Source organism: Cupressus sempervirens, chromosome 8 (genome assembly GCF_028749045.1).
Source record: "Cupressus sempervirens isolate cs-2001-9-10 chromosome 8, ASM2874904v1, whole genome shotgun sequence".
Taxonomy (NCBI): Eukaryota; Viridiplantae; Streptophyta; class Pinopsida; order Cupressales; family Cupressaceae; genus Cupressus; species Cupressus sempervirens.
In genome coordinates this window covers 697483786-697505825 of record NC_143125.1, presented here as the reverse complement: position 1 = coordinate 697505825, position 22040 = coordinate 697483786, and the positions used below count along the sequence as shown (strand labels likewise).

General features: G+C 33.5%; 1 protein-coding gene across 4 annotated transcripts in view; it reads right to left on the bottom strand.

The window, feature by feature from the left end:
- LOC149544368 (putative galacturonosyltransferase 14) overlaps positions 1-21332 on the bottom strand; it is a 114922-nt gene extending 93590 nt beyond the window's left edge. For 2 of the 4 annotated variants that reach the window (XR_016355279.1, XM_089796396.1), the window contains exons 1-4: positions 20924-21324; positions 20546-20601; positions 18447-18599; positions 8664-8744 (exon numbers count right to left, since the gene is read on the bottom strand). Coding sequence is in view for 3 of the 4 variants with exons in the window: in XM_089796396.1 (XP_089652522.1) it covers positions 8706-8744; positions 18447-18599; positions 20546-20601; positions 20924-21065 (390 nt within the window). In the remaining variant the exon portion in view is untranslated. Of the gene's footprint in view, positions 1-8663; positions 8745-18446; positions 18600-20545; positions 20602-20923 lie in introns of all 4 variants that reach the window. The other 2 variants (XM_089796395.1, XM_089796394.1) reach the window with 2 other exon arrangements.
- Between the last annotated feature and the right edge of the window lie 708 nt (positions 21333-22040).

The window sequence follows — 22040 nt, the reverse complement described above, 5'->3', positions numbered from 1 at the left end:
TATACTAGTTTTAAAAATGAATTAATTAATTCATCCATTGTTGTATTGAAATTATCTAAATGGCATTGGTTTCAATAAGTGGGAAATCAAAATAATGGAAAATAAATTATAAATGCTAATAAAATAAATATTTTCCAATCAAATTTGCATTGCCTCATTAAATTATTTTTATTGGAAATTGAGTGGCAAGTTTGTGTTGACTTTCTAAGTCTAATTGCAATTATCATTTAAAAGTTCATAATTATTCGCAAGTGGTGGTTTGCTTTGCAGGTGTAATAACCCCAACCAGTTATAACTTCAACAAACAGCAAATTCTTTTATAATTCAGTTGTTTGATATTTCACCAAACATTCTGCAAGCACACTCTGATACCAATTTAATATCCCTTGTAATTTTGATTTTAATTTCCTGATTTCTAACCTAAGAATTACGTCAAACACTTTGCATACAAGGGATATATTGTAGATCTCAATTCTAATTTCTTTCTAGAATGCCAAACAAAAGAGATATGCTTGTAAACTCCAAATGACTAACAATGGCAATGCAAATATTTTTTGTATTTTATTGGAACATATAAACATGGGTTACAAATGAGAAAATATGCATCTTCAACAATAAGTCATTAGGGCAATAAATTCTAATATAAAACTCTGATATAAATCAAATTACAACAGATTTTACAAACCCTACCAATGCCCTAAATATCTCCTCTCAGACAATACAAAATGTAGTAGATAAAAACCTGGAATTGCTCCAAAAATATGAATTTTCCTCTAACAAATCACTATAGCAACGGCACTATAGCAGCATCACTATAGCAATGATACTATAGCAGTGGTACTATAGCAATATCCAACTTATTCCTTACTCCACAAATCTGGCCCTAGGCCACAAATTTGGCACAATGAAAAGACTAATTTGTCTTCTCCAACAATTGCAACCGTTCATAAGATATTTCACCACCTCAATTATGCAAATAAATGGGAGTGTTCATTTCCAACAATCAATGTAGCAACTGTAGAAACCCTTGGCTCCACAAGTTATCCAAAAGAGTAGATGGCAATACATTCGATGCTCAACAATGAGGCTGCCATCCCTATTTATTCTATTCCTCCAATAGATGGACCTCCTTCTAGAAGAAATAAAATAATATTTAATTCCTCCTCCTAGAAGATTTATTTAATTTATTTAATTAACTTTAGTCACTTTTAATTAAATTAATTAATTATGAAGTCACTTTTTAATTTTAATTTATTTAATGATTTAATAAGAAACTAATTTAATCAATTTCTCCTTATTTCTCCACTTAGCCTTTGGAGAATGTGAAGGCTAAGAACTCTACTGAGAGGATGGGGACATTACAGCAGGTTAAGATGATGAGGTGGCATAATCGTCTTTTTTCGATTGGTCCATGGTTTCTTTTGGATTTTCCCATTGGTTTGTGAGGCAGTGGCTTCTTCTACAAGTGTTCTCTTCTCATTGGCCCAAGTGTCATTGATCCTTATCAAGTTGTTATAGATTTGAATTTTCTTATTGGCCCATGTGGGCATTGTAATTTTTTCATTAGCCCACAAGGTGGTGCTTACTTGTAATTAGGTGAGCATTTAATGCTTGTAGTAGGTAGTTATGAAACCCTAAATAGGGTTTATGTGGATTAATCTTGGCCTTTGATTTCAAAACAATCTTAGTCATTTATTGTATTTGAGATCCCTATATAAACCCCTGCCTCTCTCATTTATAAAGGGGAAGGGTTTTGGAAAATTTTGCTATTGTAATGTTATCTCTAAAGTTTCACCCTTGACTGAGTTCAAGAAACCCAGTCACTTCGAGAAACATAGAAACACTCCTGGGTAGTGGGTGTACCAAAAATAGGATTGAATCTTCAAGTTCTAGGCTGGCTCCTTATGATGCTTCAGCTATTTGCTCTTCAAACATAACTTAAAACTTGAGAGCGAAAGAGATAAAAGGATAACATAATTAAAACTTTAAGGCTAAGGTGATGCACCAAAAATTACTTATGATACTCAGAAAACTGAAACACTTAAACATTAGAATAACAAATCTAAACTCACACAACCTGTCTTTTCTAGGCATGCACATCAATAATTTACCAAAAAAGTCTAAGTGCCTAATTGCTCTATAAAAGAACCAAAAATTCACAATAAAGAGCCTATCACACCCACTTATAATCTGCACATTAAACCTATAACAAAAAAGGTATGACATGGCGAGACAAATTTGAAGGAAAATCATTCTTTTCATTAGCAAGTTCATCAATCACACTGATACACAGTTTTGCAAACAAGAGGGTAGAAACAATTGATAAAAATGGTATCCAAGGTTATCTTTCTTACTATCATAAACTGGGTTACAAGAAATAGCAAGAATGAAGAGAAGGATTGAATAAAAATCACAAGTCCCCCAATCTGCTAAAACCATAACTTTCTATAAATGAGTTTTGAGCTCATACTTATAGCTTCAACCAGCTACATCTATAAAGATTCTAGTTGGATTTGATCATTTAGACCACCACTTGGACCCCTCAAAGCACTCAAAAAGGTTAAATTAATGCTCCAACAACTATGCCTTATCATCTTTGTCATAATGGCCACCCACTGAAGTCAAATATATCATTAAAAGCTCATAATAGTCCTCCAATATCTCCACTAAAAATGTCCCCTTATCTTGATGACTAAGCCAAGCACACAATTTTATCCTATCTCCTTAAAACCACTCATAAAATTACTCAACTTGAAAATATTTGCAACATGCTCCCACATCTCCTTGTCAACTAGTGCCAAAAAATATCTATTTAACCTTCAATATATAAAAATATTAAAAATTATTTATAACATATTTAATATTTAAAATGAGAAATTCATAATTATTACTAATAAATACTAATTATATGGATATTATTTAATATATATATTTATTATTAATAAGTTATAATTTTATCAAAAATATTTAAATATATTATAATTAATTTATGTTTTTATAATGTTAAAATTAATAAATATTATTAAACTTTTTAAGCCAAATATTAATAAAGTGATCTATAACTTCATCACTTTGATTAATATTTCTTTCATTTATCAAGTGCTCAAAAAACACCACTTTTGACACTTTGGATAAAAATAAACCCACTCACATGAGTATTGAAGGAGAATGGAAAAACATAAAAGCAAAGGCAAAACATGCCTTCCACTATGCATAATTAGTATGAATTTGGCAAATATTTGAAAAAAAAAATTGAAAAGGCAAAACTCCTGTTCACATGAATATGAAATATCAGAGATTAAACTATAAAAACATTTCATTTCTTTCATACTATCGTTGCTCTTCTTTGAGCTGCCGCCATGGGAAGAAAAGAAGAGGGTTTTGGCTGGATTTCATGATCTTAATTTACAAGCTTAGCATAAGAGATGACCTTATATCAAGAGAGGATTGATTGTTTGGTGTTTCTCCGTGAAACATGAAGTATTTGATTATGCATGTTGTAGTGGAAAAAAACTTGCATCAACAAGACCACACAAAAACAAAGCCAAAATCTCTATTGAAGAATCTCAAACTTAACGATGCACTTGTATTTAAAATACCTTAAAGATCATTATTTATTTCCTAAAACCCCGAGTTCAAAAATCTTCATAAAATGAACTCACTGGTCTAACTTGTAAACTAGGAATCAAACCCAATCCCATCAATTTCATTGGACAACCAATAGTCCCAACAACAAACCCTTGGAAGAGCTGTCAACTATGATTCATCACTCTGTAATGTGTTTTGATTGATTTGATTTAGATGTGATTGGAAATTGGCAATGTAACAACTAGGCTAAAAGGTGCAAAATTGAAAATAATCAATATAAACAAACAAATGCAAGTCTTAGGATCAACTGAGATTCATAAAACTAGAAAGGGGATGCATAAAGCAACCCATTTGTAAAATCTAAGCTTAAAATGGCAGGGCACAATCGTTGGGCACCATAGTCCTCTAGGTATCCCATGTACAGAACAAATGTCAAACTGATCAAAAGAGCCTCATGCCTCTGGACCAACTTTTAGGCCAAACCAATAGGATTATACTACTAGGTGCCCTAGTCTCTTCAAAAAACTATGCTATATTGCTTGTCTTTGTCTACACTAGGCTCTTGCACTCCATAACTGATTCTAAAACCAAATTTCTGCATGTGTGTTTACACACAAGGAAAGACAAATGGTATTGGGATGTATAGGGTCTTGCTTAAGTCAAACTTCAAGTTGACAGTCAATGGTACAACAATGATGATAAAAGGAAAGCTTTCATCTAAAGAAAATGCCTGAACGAAATGATTATAACCTTGATTAATAAGTCCTCTATCTGTAGATGTATTAATATGATGAGTCATCACAAAATCCATCATAAAAAAATAACTGAAAATGCCTTGTTGTAACTTGATTCTCATTAATTAGATCTTCTCTTGAGAAGAATATGCTCTTGGAACGCACTTTGGAATGAGAGATTGAGATATGTTGAAATGGATTAAGACTGATGTCTTATATAGAGTTCTCAAGGTATTTTTGTTTATCAGCCGACTTACAACAATCATATTCATGTATTAAGGCTAGATCTAGAAATGCAAAGGACTACATGTTATCCTCCTAGAATTTCTGCCAATAAAAAAGGAGTTGGCCACTATCAATTATTAACATAGCCAATGGATAAGAAAATAGTTCTACCTAAATTGGCTCAATTTTTGAGGGTAGAATGATAGTAGGTGCATGCTATTAGATTTAAATTGATATGGATGTTGACAAAATTGAAGCAGAGCTTTAATTAGACTGAAGTTTAAATAAGGATAGCACCTCATATGAGCTTCAGATGATAGAGAGTAAAAGGCACACTAAAGTAAGGGCCCAAAAAGGAGTGCGTTGAGATTGAAAATAGGATAAGGCTCATTCTTGATTTAAATATTAATGTAAAGATAACAATGGTTCCAGAAATGCCTAGAGGAGTGGAAAGCTGAAATGAGTGCTAGGAGTGTGGTATTGGATACATTTATTAAAGAATTACAATTTAAGACTTTGAACTAGCAACATTGAAGAGGGATTTTGGCCTCGACAACAATTAGAAGAACTCTGTTCATCTCGAAAACATGTAATGAACCCTGCTGGCTCACTAAATCAATGTTGTAGAATTTCAGTTTTTTTTTTGTTTTTTGAAGTTTTATGGCTTTTTTAAGATTTTGCAATAAGTGACAAACTTGGAACATAAACACCAATAGCATCAACTTTACTTGCTAAGGAAATTGCAAATAGTTGTAAATTCAAGCAACACTCAACTAATTTATCAATTTTTACAACCTTGTAGTGATGTGAGACCACATCGGGTCTTGATGGTCACAAGTATAGCCAATTGTTGATGCAACCATGCTGAACACTGCCCCCAATACCTAATCACAGCTTGCCTGAACTCAAATGCCAGCTATATGAACAGTTCACAGGTGTATAGAGCTGCCATGTTGCCTCAATATGATTCCTCCACCTGAAAGTATGATGCCAAAACCCCAAGAAAAAGGTATGTAACCGAAAATATATAATCAGACCAGGTAGCCGCTATTTCACACACCAACAGTAATTTTCTCAAAAACCCTTCAATAATTTCCTTGCGAATTTAAGAATTACTAGCAGAAGATAACTTAGTTCAGGAACACAACTCATTGGCAATAAAAGCCAACTCAAAGTGCATAGCCAGCTGGAAGAATCCTCAATTCCTCAAAAGAGTAACGTCAAACACTACAATTCTTCCAATTGCAATAAAACATAAACATCATAGAACGAATCGACTTGTTGAAACGAATGCACCTTATAACATTTTAGAGCTAAAGCTTATTCTTCACAGCAAATGCCATGTAGCTTATTGGTTACACTTTTCACTTAAAACACTTCGTTTCTCATAAAGAAACTTTATGTTATAACTTCAAGTTGACAAATAATAAAATCTCTTTATTAATTAAACTCCCCCATTGTTCCAAAACTAACCTTTTCATTGATAAAGTGGTATCCTAACACACAAGTTTCCTCTTTCATGTGCCCATGATTTAAAACTTTTCATCCTGATTCCAAAGAGCTATAACACTAAGGTGCCCATTAAACAATTTCTATTAAAATAGCAACCTTAGTAAATATAATTAAATTATAACTAATGGTCCATCAAACTTGCGAGAATGGCCTAACAACACCAGAATTGAAAATCTGATAGCACAGGAGGTGATCCCAACAGAAGAATCATGAATAGTCTTGATTGAGAGACTTACTTAAAATAAACACTCCATCCAAGAATCTTGGAGCCTACACCAAAAGTCAAAAGTAACATCTGGAAGCATCATATAACTCCTAAGTCATTTGAGCTCAGTGGAGTCATTTATTGATTTAGTATAAATAGTAAGTCCCTTGAAATAGAGCCAAAACTCACAACTGTCCATTGGAGAGCCAAATTATTCCACAACAAAGTCCTCTAAACACAAGTATTAGCCTACAAGGACCCAATGATAGGCTAAAACCATCAAATTTGATGCAACTCAAAAATATGGACATTACAATCCGCCCTTCCTAAGATTGGTTGTCCCCAAGAAATCTAGAAGCAAAAACAAACATCACAATCCACCCAGATCCCAAGGGTAAAGTTGTGTAATATTCCTATTGTGCACAACCAACTTCTGCACCATCAATACCCAAATAAATGACATCACTAAAAGAATCATCTGGAAACTAATTGTAAGTGCTCATGGAGTAGACAACTCATCGAAACTCAATTGTAAGAAAAGGTTTTTCTTAAAAATAAAAGAGACAGTTTATAAAGAGATTTTCTCAACATTCATTGAATAGATAATTGTATTCTTTTTCATATGACATTAATTGTTTTAACTATCAATGACTACTAAAATAACCATATTCAACTGAGATAACCATATCAATGAAAAACTGAAATAATTAATTCAACAATTAACTAAAAATAACTATATCCATGATCAACTAAAATAACTAGATTAATGATTAACTGAAAATAATAGTATCCATGATCAACTGAAATAACTAGATTAATGATTAACAAAAAAGTAATTGTATCCATGATCATCTAAAATAACTAAACTAACGATTAACTATCTTTTCTATATACAAGCAATTTCTTATCATGGAAAGAAGAAAGAAACATACAAGTATCATCTGGTGGGTCTTTAGCTAGTTGTGCAAGCCTTGGCTTTCGGTAAGATGAGAAGCATTCACACAATTTATTGAATTAGAAAGGCCCTCCCTACCCTAGGATCGGGCTTGGGATATTCTTAGTCCAACCACTTGAGCATTCTGGTGTTTAGATTGTCTGCACAGTTATGGATGGACATGTCGGCATAACTGACACCGCTGACATCAAGTGATCAATAGATGGAAAACATGCCTTTAAACTACCTTGGCCAACGCTCAACTTGACAACAGAAAACATTATTAGGGACGAGCATAAGCTATTAAGATTATTTAATTAGATTTAATGCATCAAATCTGATTTCACTTTCTTTATCCTTGCAGATTCTATCTCACCTCTTCACCTTTTCCATGGCTAAACAGTCGGTGAGTTCTAAGTGTTCGAAATTTTAGAGCAAATGGCTCTTATTGATTCATGAAGATTATATACTTTCAGCATTTCACAAGCTATGATTTACATGATTATATTCTTTAAAATAATAATTGCAAAAATAACTATCATCTGATTCCAATGTCTTTTGGAAAAAATAACTTATGATTCCATGTTATGGACACTTTACTATGCTTATTAATAAGCAACTCTCTAGAGTTAGTTATGAATGAGGATAATCTACAGCTTGCAGCTATGGAAATCAAATTGTAAAAACATTGGAATAACATAACTGGAAATGAATATCACATGACCTGATATAAATCCGGAACTATCTAGAGTCTTGCTAAACGATTGGTAATCAGCTCTTCTTCAGTTGCTCTTAGATGTAACCACAGTATATAAATAATTACTTAAATCCTCAGTAAGGAAAGAACATATATGGCAGACTGTAATAGAATGGCACTGCTATGAAATGAAAAAGGTCTTCAAATGGCCTTGCAAAAATTCAATGGATTTATAGCAGATTATCGTTTGTGGAGAAACCCAGAATAAGCAAGGAAAAATGCAATAATAAGAAGAAAACGAGAATGTGTGCTCTTGCATCTTTTGTCTCTCCTGACTCATGATATAAGAATAATTTAAAAAGACTCTTTGGCTTTCGTAACTTAAAGAATATTTGTCAATTAAAAATGTCAAGTGTTTGATCGGTTTCAAATAAGGAAAAGAATAAAAGATGGAAGGTTATAATTTGAAAATTATTATGATTTATATTTATATACATACATATAAATATATTGGTGAGGTGGCATTATTTTATTATAAGAAAATAATATGATGGTGTCACTTCATTTTTATATCTACGTGTACGTACATAAATATATATTATAATAATATGGTGAAAGATCATTTAAAAATCCTTTGAGGTACATATTATATTTTAATTAAATTATTTTATGTTTCTTAAATTATTTATTTAATAGCTAATGCAGGTCTTATAGATGTATCCTGAGTTCAAGTCGTTAGGTCCTTACCAAAGAAGTTTAAGGTCATACCTATCAATCCTGTTGACTGGACTAAGCAAGTATCCCATTTTATTACTCTCGTTTAACAATGCTTCCCCCTTTCATCTTCTCCTGCAATCACCCATGAAACACTTCCACCATAATAACAATTCCATAATAATTTTCATATAAACATTTAAAAGACTTTAAATTATTAATCATAATTCCAAAATCAAGCAACTGCTAAACATCATATAGCAAAAAATGGTTAACGACCATCTTCATTAACAGTTAATACAATGGGTATAAATAACTACCTACTTCACATGATTGTGAAAGAAAAAAAACCCGTTAAATCCAATGGCTATGAGAGAATTTAAAATTATGTAAAAATTTGGGATGTAACATCAACCCAACTGAAGTGCCAAATTTGTCAAAACCTGAGTCAAAATATAACTGACACTCACATCAAGTTGCACTACAAAGATAGTAACAACTATAGGTGCTTGTGACACAACCACTGTCTCCATCCTCTTTTAAGTTTTCCTAGATGTGTTCATACTGCAAATGATCTAACTTGCAGTTGCTAATCTCATCTACAAAAGATGATGCTAAACCATCGCACTATGGATGTTATGATCTTGGAGCCAATCCACATCGACAAATGATGAGCACTCACAACTATAAACTCATAATAAAACTCTTCAATCTTTTTCAGTGGCTCATCACTGACAACTCGAGAATCAAAAGATGGCTCCAATCTCTAACACTATATAGTTGACTCGATAGATGAACCGCCAAGCCTCTATGCCTACCCAATCGCATAGACTTTATCATGAAACAAGTGGAGGTATTCTAACTTAAGTCCCTCAAATGCCCTCTAGATGAATCTTAAGTTTCGAATATGATTACTAGCCTCAACCCCATACTATATCTTCTCAAACTTGACTCTTTAAAGTAAGTGTTGGAAATATAAGAGGAATAACTGAGAGGGGAGGGGTGAGGGAAGGGGTGAATCAATTACTACTAAAATAAATCTCAGATCCCTTAGATGTCAGTACAAAATAGACTCTAAAAATTGAACTCTATTGAAGCTCAGTAAATACACAGAAAAGTTCTTACTCGGTAAATACTGAAATAGCTCAATAAATGCTTAACATGAAAATCTTTAAGATGTTATCTATGATTACTAATACTTTACTGAGTTTCAAACACATAAGAGAAATAGCATGAACACATTTGACACTAAGATTTAACATGGAAACCCAATTTGAGAAAAACCACCAATTGCAACTAGTTGCTGATTTTCACTCTTTTAAATTGGGCCCTGTTAGGAGCCAACCCTATTAAAGATTACAAAACACACTGTTAGGTGTGACCCTATTAGAAGATTTAATCACCCTGTTAGGAGTGGTCTTGTTAGAGGTCTTTGGACAATTCAATAGAAATGCCACCTTGTTAGAAGATTTACAAAATAGTTGTTAAGTCAACTCTGTTAAGAGATTTAGATCACTGCTACAATGGTTAAGAAGTAACAATGAGATGGCCTGATTTTGGATGCAATTGAATTGCTGATTATAGATCTCAATTCTAGTTTGTATACTTGATCCTTCTTGATCGAATATATTTTTTCAGCTTCTCAAGGATATTTTGCTTACCCTTTTGATTCGCTTCCTCTTAGCATCATTAAATCTTCAATTATATTCTATGTATTCACACTTTCTAATTTTCAAGTTGACCTTATATTTATATCTTTCATATTGTCAAGTCAGCTAGAATATAATTTAGAATAATTAATATTCGTCTCCTTAGTTGACTAGAACCAACAAATAATTCAATTGAACTTAATATGCCAAAACAAGAAAATCTTTTGTCAGCCAACCCTGCTCAGTAGAAACTACCTTTGAAACGATTTTCCTATGTTAACCAAGTGTACTTTCTTAACACTGCATATTTGCAAAGTTTTTTTGTTAACCGAGTGAGCTCAGTTAACACTCAACTTCTGCAACCTTTTCTTTGACACCCAAGTGTGCTCAGTAGATACTATCTTCTGAACTAGGAAAACTTTGAAATGCTTGACAGACACACAAAATTGTCTTCAATGCCCGAGTAAGCTTGGCATACACTGACTGGTGATGATATGGCATTTTGTGTAACATCAAAGACAATACACAATTAATCAATTGTTCCAACAATCGCCCCCTTTGGCATTGACGGCAATACATCATAATATGATAAAAAATTTAGAGCAAGATTAATGTAAAGACTTATCCTTAGTTTCATTCAAATTCTCATCCATGAGAACTCCCTTGTATCAGTGTGAATTTTTTCTATTTGCAGTTTCTCCCTTTGTCAAAAAAACTTCTATCTGCTACAACTTCTTCTGATAGCGAACTCTGTCTTTGATATTAGACCAAGTTCATTTTCCCTCTTTGACATCTCTCTCTTTTTGTTTACAAAATTTCTATAAGATATGACAGCAAACTTCTCCCTCTTTGACATCTCAAGCCAAAGACAATGTTTAGTGAATATCAATATACCTTAAGTACTGATTCATTTGCAATATGCCCTTGTCAATATTGTGTCAACTGAATGATCTTCAACATGCATTGGTTAATGCATCAATAAACTTCATTTAATGAGCTCTAGATAGGGGAATAACCCCTAGCTTACCTCTTAGATACAAAAATGCATCCTTAGGTAATGGCTTGGTGAATATGTCTGCAATTTGTTCTTTAATATTTACATATTCTAATCTAACTTCTTTATCTTGTACCAATTCTCTCAAGAAATGCTATCTTATAGCAATGTGTTTTGTTTTGATATGCATCACTGGATTCTTTGATATATTGATTGCACTGGTGTTATCACAATATATGACTACTGGATCTTTGATCTCTATCTTAATACTTGCCAACAGTTGTTTGAACCAAACAATATTCGAACAATTGACTACTATTGCCACATATTCTGTCTCTGCTATGGACTAAGAGATAAAAATTTGTTTCTTGCTTGTCCAAGACACTAGTCTTTTAACAAGAAAGAATACTCCACCACTGGTGTTTTTCTATCATCAATACTTCCTGCTCAATCAACATCTGTGAATACTTGTAAGTCCAAATTGCCTCCTATTTTGTACTATAAACCATATTCTTTAGTACCTTTAAGATATCTCATTATTCTTTATAATGTGATTTCTTTGGGATTTGCTGAGAATCTTGCCACCATACCGATTGCTAATGCAATATCAATCTTTGTGTGTACTACATACTGCAATTTTTCAATCATTGATCTGTATGTGGTTTGATCTACCTCTTTGGAATCATTATTTTTGGAAAGCTTATGTCCAGTAGACATAGGGGTTTCAACTGGCCTTGAATCTTCCACTCCAAATTTCTTTAGTATTTCCTTGATATATTTACATTGAGTAATGTAGATACCATCTTTCTTTCGTTGAATCTACATTCCAACAAAGAATTTTATCTCTCCAAACATAGACATCTCAAATTCTTTACTCATTTCTTCTGAAAATGCCTTGAACAAGTCATCATTTCTCGTAAATAAAGTATCATCAACGAATATTTCTGCGAACAATCTTCTTGTCTAGTCTTTCTTTGATATACAGACTACTATTGTCATTTGGTCTTTGAAAACCAATCTATACCAAGTAGTTATAGTATTTCATACCAAGCTTTGGGAGCTTGCTTGAGACCATAAAATGTTTTGTGTAATTTGCAGACCGTGTCTTTTTTGCTAGGATCTATAAAACCTTTAGGTTATTGAATGTAGACTTCCTCATCAAGAATTTTATTCAAGAATGCAGATTTTACATCCATTTGATAAACTTTAAATCCTTTGTGAGCTGCATGTGCTAGAAAATTTTTAACACCTTCTAATCTTTCAACAGGAGAAAAAGTTTCACTATAATCAATACCTTCTTCTTGACAATAGCCTTTACATACTAACCTTACTTTGTTTCTGGAAACTTTTCCATCTTCATCTAGCTTATTTTTGAATACCTATTTTGGGTCAATTACATTTTTATCCTTAGGTCTAGGAACAAGAGTCCAAGTCTTATTCTTCTTTATTTGTTCTATTTCCTCATTCATTGCTTCAATGCAACTTTTATTATCCAAAGCATCTTTAACATTTCTAGGTTCAAATTCAGCAAGTAAACATGTACCTTTTAATTTGTTTCTTGTCATTGTTCCACCTGATTTGTCTCTAATGATCTGATCAAGTGCATGATGCCTTCTAACATATTTTTCTAACATAGGTTCTTTGGATTTGGATTGTGTTTCATTGATTTCATCATGAACTGTAGTATTAAGCTCGGGTCCTACTGTTTGTGACTTGGGTCCATCAGACTTGGTTTGCTCAAGTGTAGTAGCTCAATAGCCTCTGACTATGATTTGAGTCCTTCAGACTATGACTCGAGTTGCACTGTCTAAAATTTGGTAGCTATTGGAGATTTTGGGGACTCGGGAGGTGAAGCCTCCTTTCTTTCAGATAGATTTGTTAGGGTATTAGGTTCATAGTAAACAAATCTTTTGTAATCCTGAGTCTCTTTGTTGCTTTCTTCTTCACTCTTTTTTGCAAACTCATCAATTCTCATATGTGCACTTTCTATGATTTTATAAGTAGACAAATTTAAACATTTGTATGCTTTACTTTTGCAGGAGTATCCTAAGAATATGCCTTCATCACCTTTGACATCAAATTTACCTTTCCTAGATTCTTTCAAGATATAACATTTTCTACCAAATACTTTTAAGTAACTTACCTTAAGTTTGTAGTTATACCATAATTCATAAGGAGTTTGATTTCAGTGTTTCTTCGGTTGTACTCTGTTCAAGGTATGTGTTGCAGTGTTGATAGCTTCCTTCCCGTATTTGATTGTAACATTATTTTCTATCATTAGTGTTTTTGCACATTCCATGATAGATCTGTTCCTTCTTTCAGCTATACCATTCTACTAAGGTGTACCAGGGGCTGATACTTGTCTTTTAAATTTTCTTTCAATACAGAATTCATTGAATTCATTGGAGATGAATTCACCACCTCTGTCTGATCTCAAACATTTTAACTTCTTTCCAATTTCTTTTTCTAGTTTTGCCAAATATCACTTGAATTTTTGAAATGCTTCTACTTTTTCTTTTAGATACATTACAATCATCATTTTAGAATAGTCATCAACAAAAAGAATGAAAAACTTATCTCCATTGTAACTCTCTATTCCAATAGGTTCACATAAATTTGTATGAACAAGCTCTAGGACTTCTTCAAAATGATAGTTCTTGCTTTGAAGCTAGTCTTCCCCATCTTACCAATTTGATAGTTTTTGCATAGACCCATATCAGGTTTCCTCAAGCTACGAATACCTCTTACTCTTTTGTGTTTGCTTATCTTAACCAGGTTATCAAAGTTTACATAACATAATCTTTTGTGCCATAACCAACTCTCTTTTACTTGAGCAATAAAACATAAACTTTCACTGAGATCTAGATAAAATAGGTTACCTTTTGTTTGTTCTCTAAATCCAACCAGATTTCCTTTTCCATCCAAGAGTTTGGCCTTCCCATTCATAAAGTCTACCTTGAATCCAATGTTATTCAACTGTACCACACTCAGCAGATTATGCTTTAGTCCTTCAACCCAATAAGCATTGTCACATCTAAGTTATTGGTTAATGAGATACATCCTTGTCTTTTTATACAACAAGGTTTATTGTTTCAAAATCTCACACTACCACCATCATAATATTCTATGTGCTCAAACTTTGTTTTGTCTCCAGTCATATAATGTGAGTAGCCACTGTCAATAATCCATATATCATTTTTGCTAACATGAGAGATAAGTATCATCTTATCTCCTTCATCATCATATCCATCTTTTACAACAATATATACCATTTCATCCTCACTGTTATCAGAATCTTTAAGTATAAAACAAGATTTCTTAGCTTTGTCCTTGTAGTCCTTATAGTTTTTTAATTCTTTTCTACCTTTGTACTTATTACTTTTCTTTTCATCTTTGTTTTCTCTATTTGGGCATCTTGCAGCAATGTGACCAACTTCTTCACAAGGAAAATAGATTAGAGGAATCTTACCTTTGTACTTTTCTCTTCCTTTGGAATATTTCCTTGCAAGTAGGGCCTCAACAACTTGAAGATCACTGTTAGAACTTTCTTCTTCCTTTTCACTTCCTGATTGATTGTCTTTTGATTTCTTACTCCTTTTCTTGAGTGAGAGTTTGGCTTCAAATGCAGATTCAATACCTTCGGAACTAGGAACATAGTTATCATACTTATCCAACTCAAAAGTTGTCAATCTTCCAACTAGAGCATACAAAGTTATATTGCTATTTGGATCACATCTCATCTTTTGAATAGCATACACTCTAATTGCATAGATAGGAAGAAGGGTTCTAAGTACCTTGCTTACAACTGTTTTGTCATCAATGTCTCCTCCAGATGTTTTGGTTGCGCTCACACTTGCTTTGATTCTTTCAACATATTTTGCAATGTTTTCATCTTCTCTCATTTTCATCTGATCAAATTGTCCTCTAAGACTTTTTGCTTTAGCTCCTCTTACATTGTCATCTCATCCATCGATGTCTTTCAGTTTGATCCACATTTCATGAGCTGTAGTACAATGTTTGAGTTCATCAAATTCAGCATAATTAAGAGAAGATGCAATATTAATCATCATGATGTTATGATTTTTCTCTTTAGCAATATCTTCAACTGATAATGTTCTAGTAGGAGTCTTCTATTCAGTATCAAGATGCTTACAACCTAAATTACTGATAGTTGCTAGATGTAACCTCATAAGTCCTTGCCAAATGTAACCTTTGGAAGTGCTTGTTAAAACTTCTGCTTGTGTGCAAATGAGTGATGTTCGTGATGTTAGCTTTGACATGTGGTTTATTTCCTTCAATATGGTTATGAGATACACTTATGTATGCTTGTGTTTAAAAAAAATGTTGCGTGCATGTTTTACCCTTTGGTTCCAATGTTAGTGCATTTTTTTTTCTGGGTCAACCTTCGATCATATGTTTTGTAATAGCTTTGGTTCATTCCATAGTTATACATGCATTAGCCCACTATTAAAACCACTATTGTTGTTTGAGTGGGGTGTGACTTATTCTGGGTCCAACCAATGAGCCTATAGTCAGGCTCCGTCATTCCATACGGCCATTCTCATTCCTATATCTTTGGGCCAACCTCGGTATCGCTTCCCTACAATTCTATAGGCAATGCTCCCCCTACAAGTAAGACAATTATGCACAACTTGTGCCATTTGCAGAAAAAATCATTGAAGTATAGCAATTGGACTATCTTAGGGACAAAACAAATAAGAAGAAATGTGGATTTTTAGTATCAATAGGGTCATCAAAGGTGTTATCAATTTCATATTTCATACATAGGGTATGCCCAGTAATTTGTATCAAATTGGTAAATTTTAATGTGTTGTTTAATGAAAATAAAATATAGCAAAAATAATGTATTTCTAGAGTATTTGTAGATTTTTTATTTGTGAATTTAATTGGGATTCCTAAATGGGGTGCTAGAGAGGTAAAATATGCACCCAAATGCCAAAGACCTATGTTTTCAATATTATTGGAACCTTCTATGAATGATATTATACTTCTACTATCTCTAAATCAAGCGATGGGCTTCGTACGAGTGTTTGAATCTTTATATTTTCAACATCTAAGTTTAGGATAGAAAAACCTATTTGTGAGACCATGTAATCTTCCAATTTTTATCATCTAAGTTGAGGATAGGAAAAAATATTTGTGAGACTATGCTTCAAGTTTCAAATGTCAAAAACAAAATCTTGGAATGATTGGATGTGTGTGCTCCTATATGGGGTGCTTGTGATATGTGCAATGTACTGCAATAACCAATAAATATTAGGAGGATCTCTGTTGATGGGTGTTTTGTGCTTGAGCGCTGAAGGACGACAAAGAGTTGTTAAAAATCACTAACATGCATGCAAAAATATTTGGAGAGGATTTGAATCTGAAACAAGGGTTTGAAGGGGATATCTAGCAACAATAGAATCCTGGGAGATGGAGATTTGGTACAAGGAAGGCCCTAGAAGATAGAGGAAGAAGATAGGAATATTATAATCAACAGTCAAGGAAAAACACCACCAAAAGAGCTTTATCAATGGAATTTACAAGTTTCAGGTATGGTGAATGAGAATAATAGGACTAAGAAATTAGTATGGAAGCTTGTAAATGAAAGTTTATTAAGCAAGGATGTTTCCTAATGGCTTGATAATCAAAATGAAGATGATGTTTTTATGCTAGGCTCAATTTGACATGACGATTTGAGATGGAATGAGGGCAACTCTAGATTGGTGCTTTAGGGACTCCAAAGATGTAATCAATGGTACAAGACTTGCCAAATGCAGTGAGTCTTGAGGCTAACTATTCAAAAATAAACACAGAGGCTTTGAAACAAGGCACCTCTCAAGCTAGTCAGATTTATCAAGTCCCATATGGAAAACTCGACCTTCAAATTATGAGGGAAATTAGAAATAAAAAATAAAAGCCCTTAAAAAAGACCTTTGACACTTCACAATGATATTCATTTCGTTGCAAGTGAAAGCAAGGAGAAAAAGTTAATTGAAGCTAAAAGTATAATCTATTAATACCTCCTAATTATTTATTCATGCCCTCAACACTTGCATCTTCTAAACGGCTTAGAGTGTAGATGACACAAGCTTGGTTAAAGGAAAAATTTGTGAGAAATAGCATGAACCATGAAGGTTCGTGTGCTCTCAAAGGCTTTTGATTAGGTTCTACCCCTAGACTCCAATGATGGATGCTATCCCTCAACTCCACTTGGGGTTGTTGCACCCAAATCCCTACTCTAGTTACAAAAAATATAAAATATAAAAAACATTTTGAACCATGCTATATGAAAAAGAAGCCATTTTTACTCTCAACCCTTTTCAAAATTGAAATCCAATTACTTTTGGCCGCCATGTCAATCTTGATCTTGAGTAGCTCTTATGGTTCTAGCAGCATTGCAGACTTGTCTAGGCTATGACTGCAAGACCCCAAGAATAGACTGTGATGTTGTACTAAGTCATACATAGGTGAATCCTGATAAGAATCTCATAATTTTACTTGCTGTCGAAAATAACTCCTACTTATCACATTCAAATTAACTGAAATTTTGTTAAAGTTCTACATCTTTCTTTTGTGTCATTTCAAGTTGTATTTCAATTTCTGATATCTCACTTAATATTGTTTGTGTTTCAACATGCCTCAATTCTCACAATTCTTCCTAAGATCTGGATCAGGCCTTATGTGTGTAAACATACAATTCATATCAAAATATCCATTGTATTATAAGGATCAGGACCGTAATTGTCAAAATATGTAACCCATTTGATCAGTTAAAAGACTTGACAAAGAATTGAAAGTTGTATACAATCGGTGAGCCATTTTTAGGCTATTGTGGTTCACACATCCGGATAAACTGGGATCATAGATATATTCCACCTTACATTCCTCAGCTAATATTTTCTATAAAATCTTAAAAGAACTATCTGTTGATGAGACAACTCACATGGTCTATTCCCTGCATTGAACTGAAGCACTTCTAAAGACTATTATAGAATGAACTTTCTAGCCTTGAACCACTAAGTCAAAAACAGAAGAGGATAGTGAACTTTCTAGTCTTGAACTATTATTGCAGTAATAAATAGTCATAAAACATATGGAAATAGACTCTCTAGAGATAGCAATAATTAGTCACAAAACATATGGAAATAGACTCCCTAGAAATAACAATGTAAAAATGTGAAGGCATACCATGGCTTTCAACTTGAATGCAAATAGTCTCATGTCATATCCACTTGTCAGTAGATCATCAACAAGATCAGCATATGAATCTGGCACTAACAGCCCTTCCGGAGGTGCTTGCCTGCTTACTTTGAAAACTTCATACATATCCTTGATTATTCTCTGCACCAAGCGACATATACCACACTGTTAACTGCAGGAACACCACCAAACAATTAATCTTTCCATATTTATTTAGTATAAGCATCAGAAAGTATATTCTTTGATCTGATACAGTGATAATCTTAACCCTTTGTTTAACAACCTTATTTACCCCTATGTTAGAAGATGATCTGATAAGGTGGTGGACCTCCTAGTTAACATGTCTATGCACTCATTTTATAATTGAGATGATAAAGGGGTTAAAACATTGAGACTCAGATCAATATAAGCAGGTAGAGCTTCTGAAGAATGTATGCTACTAAATGCCTTTGTGTAATGGCACCTAGAGACCATGTACTTGGACTATGGTATCAGCATTTTCAGTGGCTTCAGGAATTTCAGAATGAAGCTTTCCATACTTTGTGGCTACAGAACATTAAGGTATTGCTTGGGAATAATTTCAACGTATCATGGAATCATATGGAATAATTGGTACACTGGTCAAGCTTTATGATTTTTGGGTGCTATATATTGATTCTGAATAGCTTGGCATGTAATTGGACCATGGTGTAGACATTTTCAGCAGCTTTGGGAATTCCAAATTGAAGCTTTTGATACCTGCAGGTTACAGAACATGAAGGTATTCTTTGGGAATAAGGTAACTTCTCTGATAGATTCATATGGAATCAGTGTTCTGTCAGCAGATTATTTGGTCAAGGTCTACGATTTTCTTATGCTATACATTTACTCTGATTAGCTACATAGATACTTGATTGATTAACTGTGTCATTTTGGGAAGAGATAAACCATGAATTTCAATGGTATGGCTGAGTGTACTATGTACAGGGTGACCTTGGAAAAGGGCTTCAAAGCTTTTGCCTCTAAGCTAATACTGCTAAAGGTAATGGAGGAAGAAGAACATAAAGCTTTCTCAATAGAAGATAAGAGCTTTGAATAAAACAAGATCTAGATTAGCACTGGTTTGAAAAATCCTGATTTTTGAAAGAAAGAAATTCTAGCTTCAAGTTTCCTGAGGATACAAGGCGGCTTCAGAGTGACAAAAAACATTGTAGTATTTGAATCATAGCATCAAGAAGATAGCTGTGAATCTGGACATTATATCTTTGATTGACTGGCCGATAACTACTAGAGGGGATGGGAGACATCTAGAAACTGGAAAAGGATTTTAAATAATTTGCTGGCCATGAGATGTGGAGAAGAGAACTGCCATGGTAAGGGAAACAGGCAACCATGAGTGAGGATGTCATCACTGTTGAAACACATAATTAGCAATTAAATTACTAGAGGATGATTATATCAAAGTCAGAGAAGCCTACCAAAGTAATCTATGTAGATTTGATGCGGGAGCTGTGTTAAGGGGAAGAATAACATGGGCTCTGAAACCATCATAAATCTATTCATCAAGTTTGCTGAATCATGCTATATAAAATTTTGTGGAATGAAGCTGCACTTAATCAGATTCAACAACAAATATAGAATATCTTTCCCTTTGGTACCGTGTCCCTTGTTTCGGGCTCCTTTATATGGTACATGACAGTCTTTTTCCGATGTGGAAAAGTTAAATTAAAAATTTGTTAATTATTAATATCAATATTGAGCAAATGGTATTATATGTGAAGAACGATCTCTGGGTATGATAAAGAGTTTAACACTTGTCTTGTTAGTGCTTTAATGGTTTTTTTGGTACCTTGTAATTATCTACTGTCTGACTCCAGGCTTTGTGGCATTGGGATATTTTGAATCAAAGTTAGTTGATTGTATTTTTGTACAAAACTTAGTTGGCAACATACAAAATGCGTTGGGCTAGCAAAAGAAACAATTTAGTCACTCTATCATCTGAAAGAAAAATCTGCACATCATATACGGCATTTAAGGAGAGAATTGAAAAGAGGATAATGACATATTTACCAAAGACCTCAATATGTAAGAATAGACCTATGACTTACTCTGGAGCTGTAAGACTCCTTCAAAAACCCTGGCGTCAATCTCCTCCCAAGACAATCTGCAAAAATCATGCCAATTTCAAGTCAGTGTTTAGCCTCTGAAACAAATTGTCCCAATGGATTCAATTCCTTTGACTTAAACTATACTATAAACTTGTCTACAGAATGGGTTGATTTTTTTGAAATCAGAGAAAAACCCATAGAACTTTCATTTCAATCCAAAACAAGGAGTTTGACAAATGTACCAGCTTTTGCAAAACGAAATTCTATTTCGGCTTTGATACCACCCATTCTAAGATACAACAAAGAAGTCGAAATTGTCTATGAGATTATAAGCTCTGTTTTCCAAATTGACCTTTCTAAATGGATAGCATGACTTACTCAAAGAAGAACAGTTGCTGACCTCCTCTAAAGTAACAACTGCCATCCAAGCAAATAGGGATGACATCAACAATGCTACAAGTAATATGCAATACAACTTAGTTTTGTATGAGAGCTTGCGCTCTCCAACCTTAATCTTCATCAAGTCCAGCAGACCACTAGAATTGATATTGTGATTCTTTTCATACCACGAGATACATGAACCTGCATTTTGATGGCTTCTTATGTACCAAATCCCTATAACTAAGAACTCTCAATCGAAATCCTCTCGTACCAAAAATGTCTTATAACCGAAATCTACTAAAACTCTGGTCCTCTTCACCATGGATCTATGATGAGGAGATAACAAAAATAAAGCCTATAATAGCTTCACAATGGGATAGAAAGAAGAAATTGGAGAAGACTACAGGAAAAACATCAAATATGAACAGCACCTTACAGGTTACATCTATTCATTCACGGCAAGTACATTGGGATGTTGCCTTTTCAAACACATGTTTCTTCAAATTGTAGCCCGTTCCTGCAAATGACCATGGAGAAAGTACTGTACATTCCTCCTACCTGCTCTCCACCACATTTAGGCCATTTCACATGGTGTTCATGCGAGCAAGAGGCATTTCTGCCCAAATTAACTCCCAGAGATTCTTGTGTGAGTCTGGCTTCTTGTAGTAATAACTTCTACACAAAAGAACAATGTCACTACTATTTTATTTAGAAACCAATAACTATGATATGGATCTCTAATCAATTTGCAGTGTGAACAAAATATAAACTAAGTAACTGGAAACCACCACAATGTTATTTATTTCATCTATTCAGGGTAGAGTACAAATAATTTTCACAATATCTTGGCCTTCTTTCCATAGAAAAGAAAATCAAATCCCTCTCTCGAGCGATCCATTTTGGAGAGAATATATAAACAATGACGAACAGTTAAAAACTGTTTTTGGCAACCACCAGACCCTTAAGGTTTTGGTCAATTATTTACGAAGTGATAACAAAACATCAAAATATGCCCTAAAACATCAATCATTTACTAAGTGATAACAAAATATTAAAATATGCCCTAGAATATCAAAGTACTCCCATTAAAAATAAAGAAAATATTAGTCCTGTA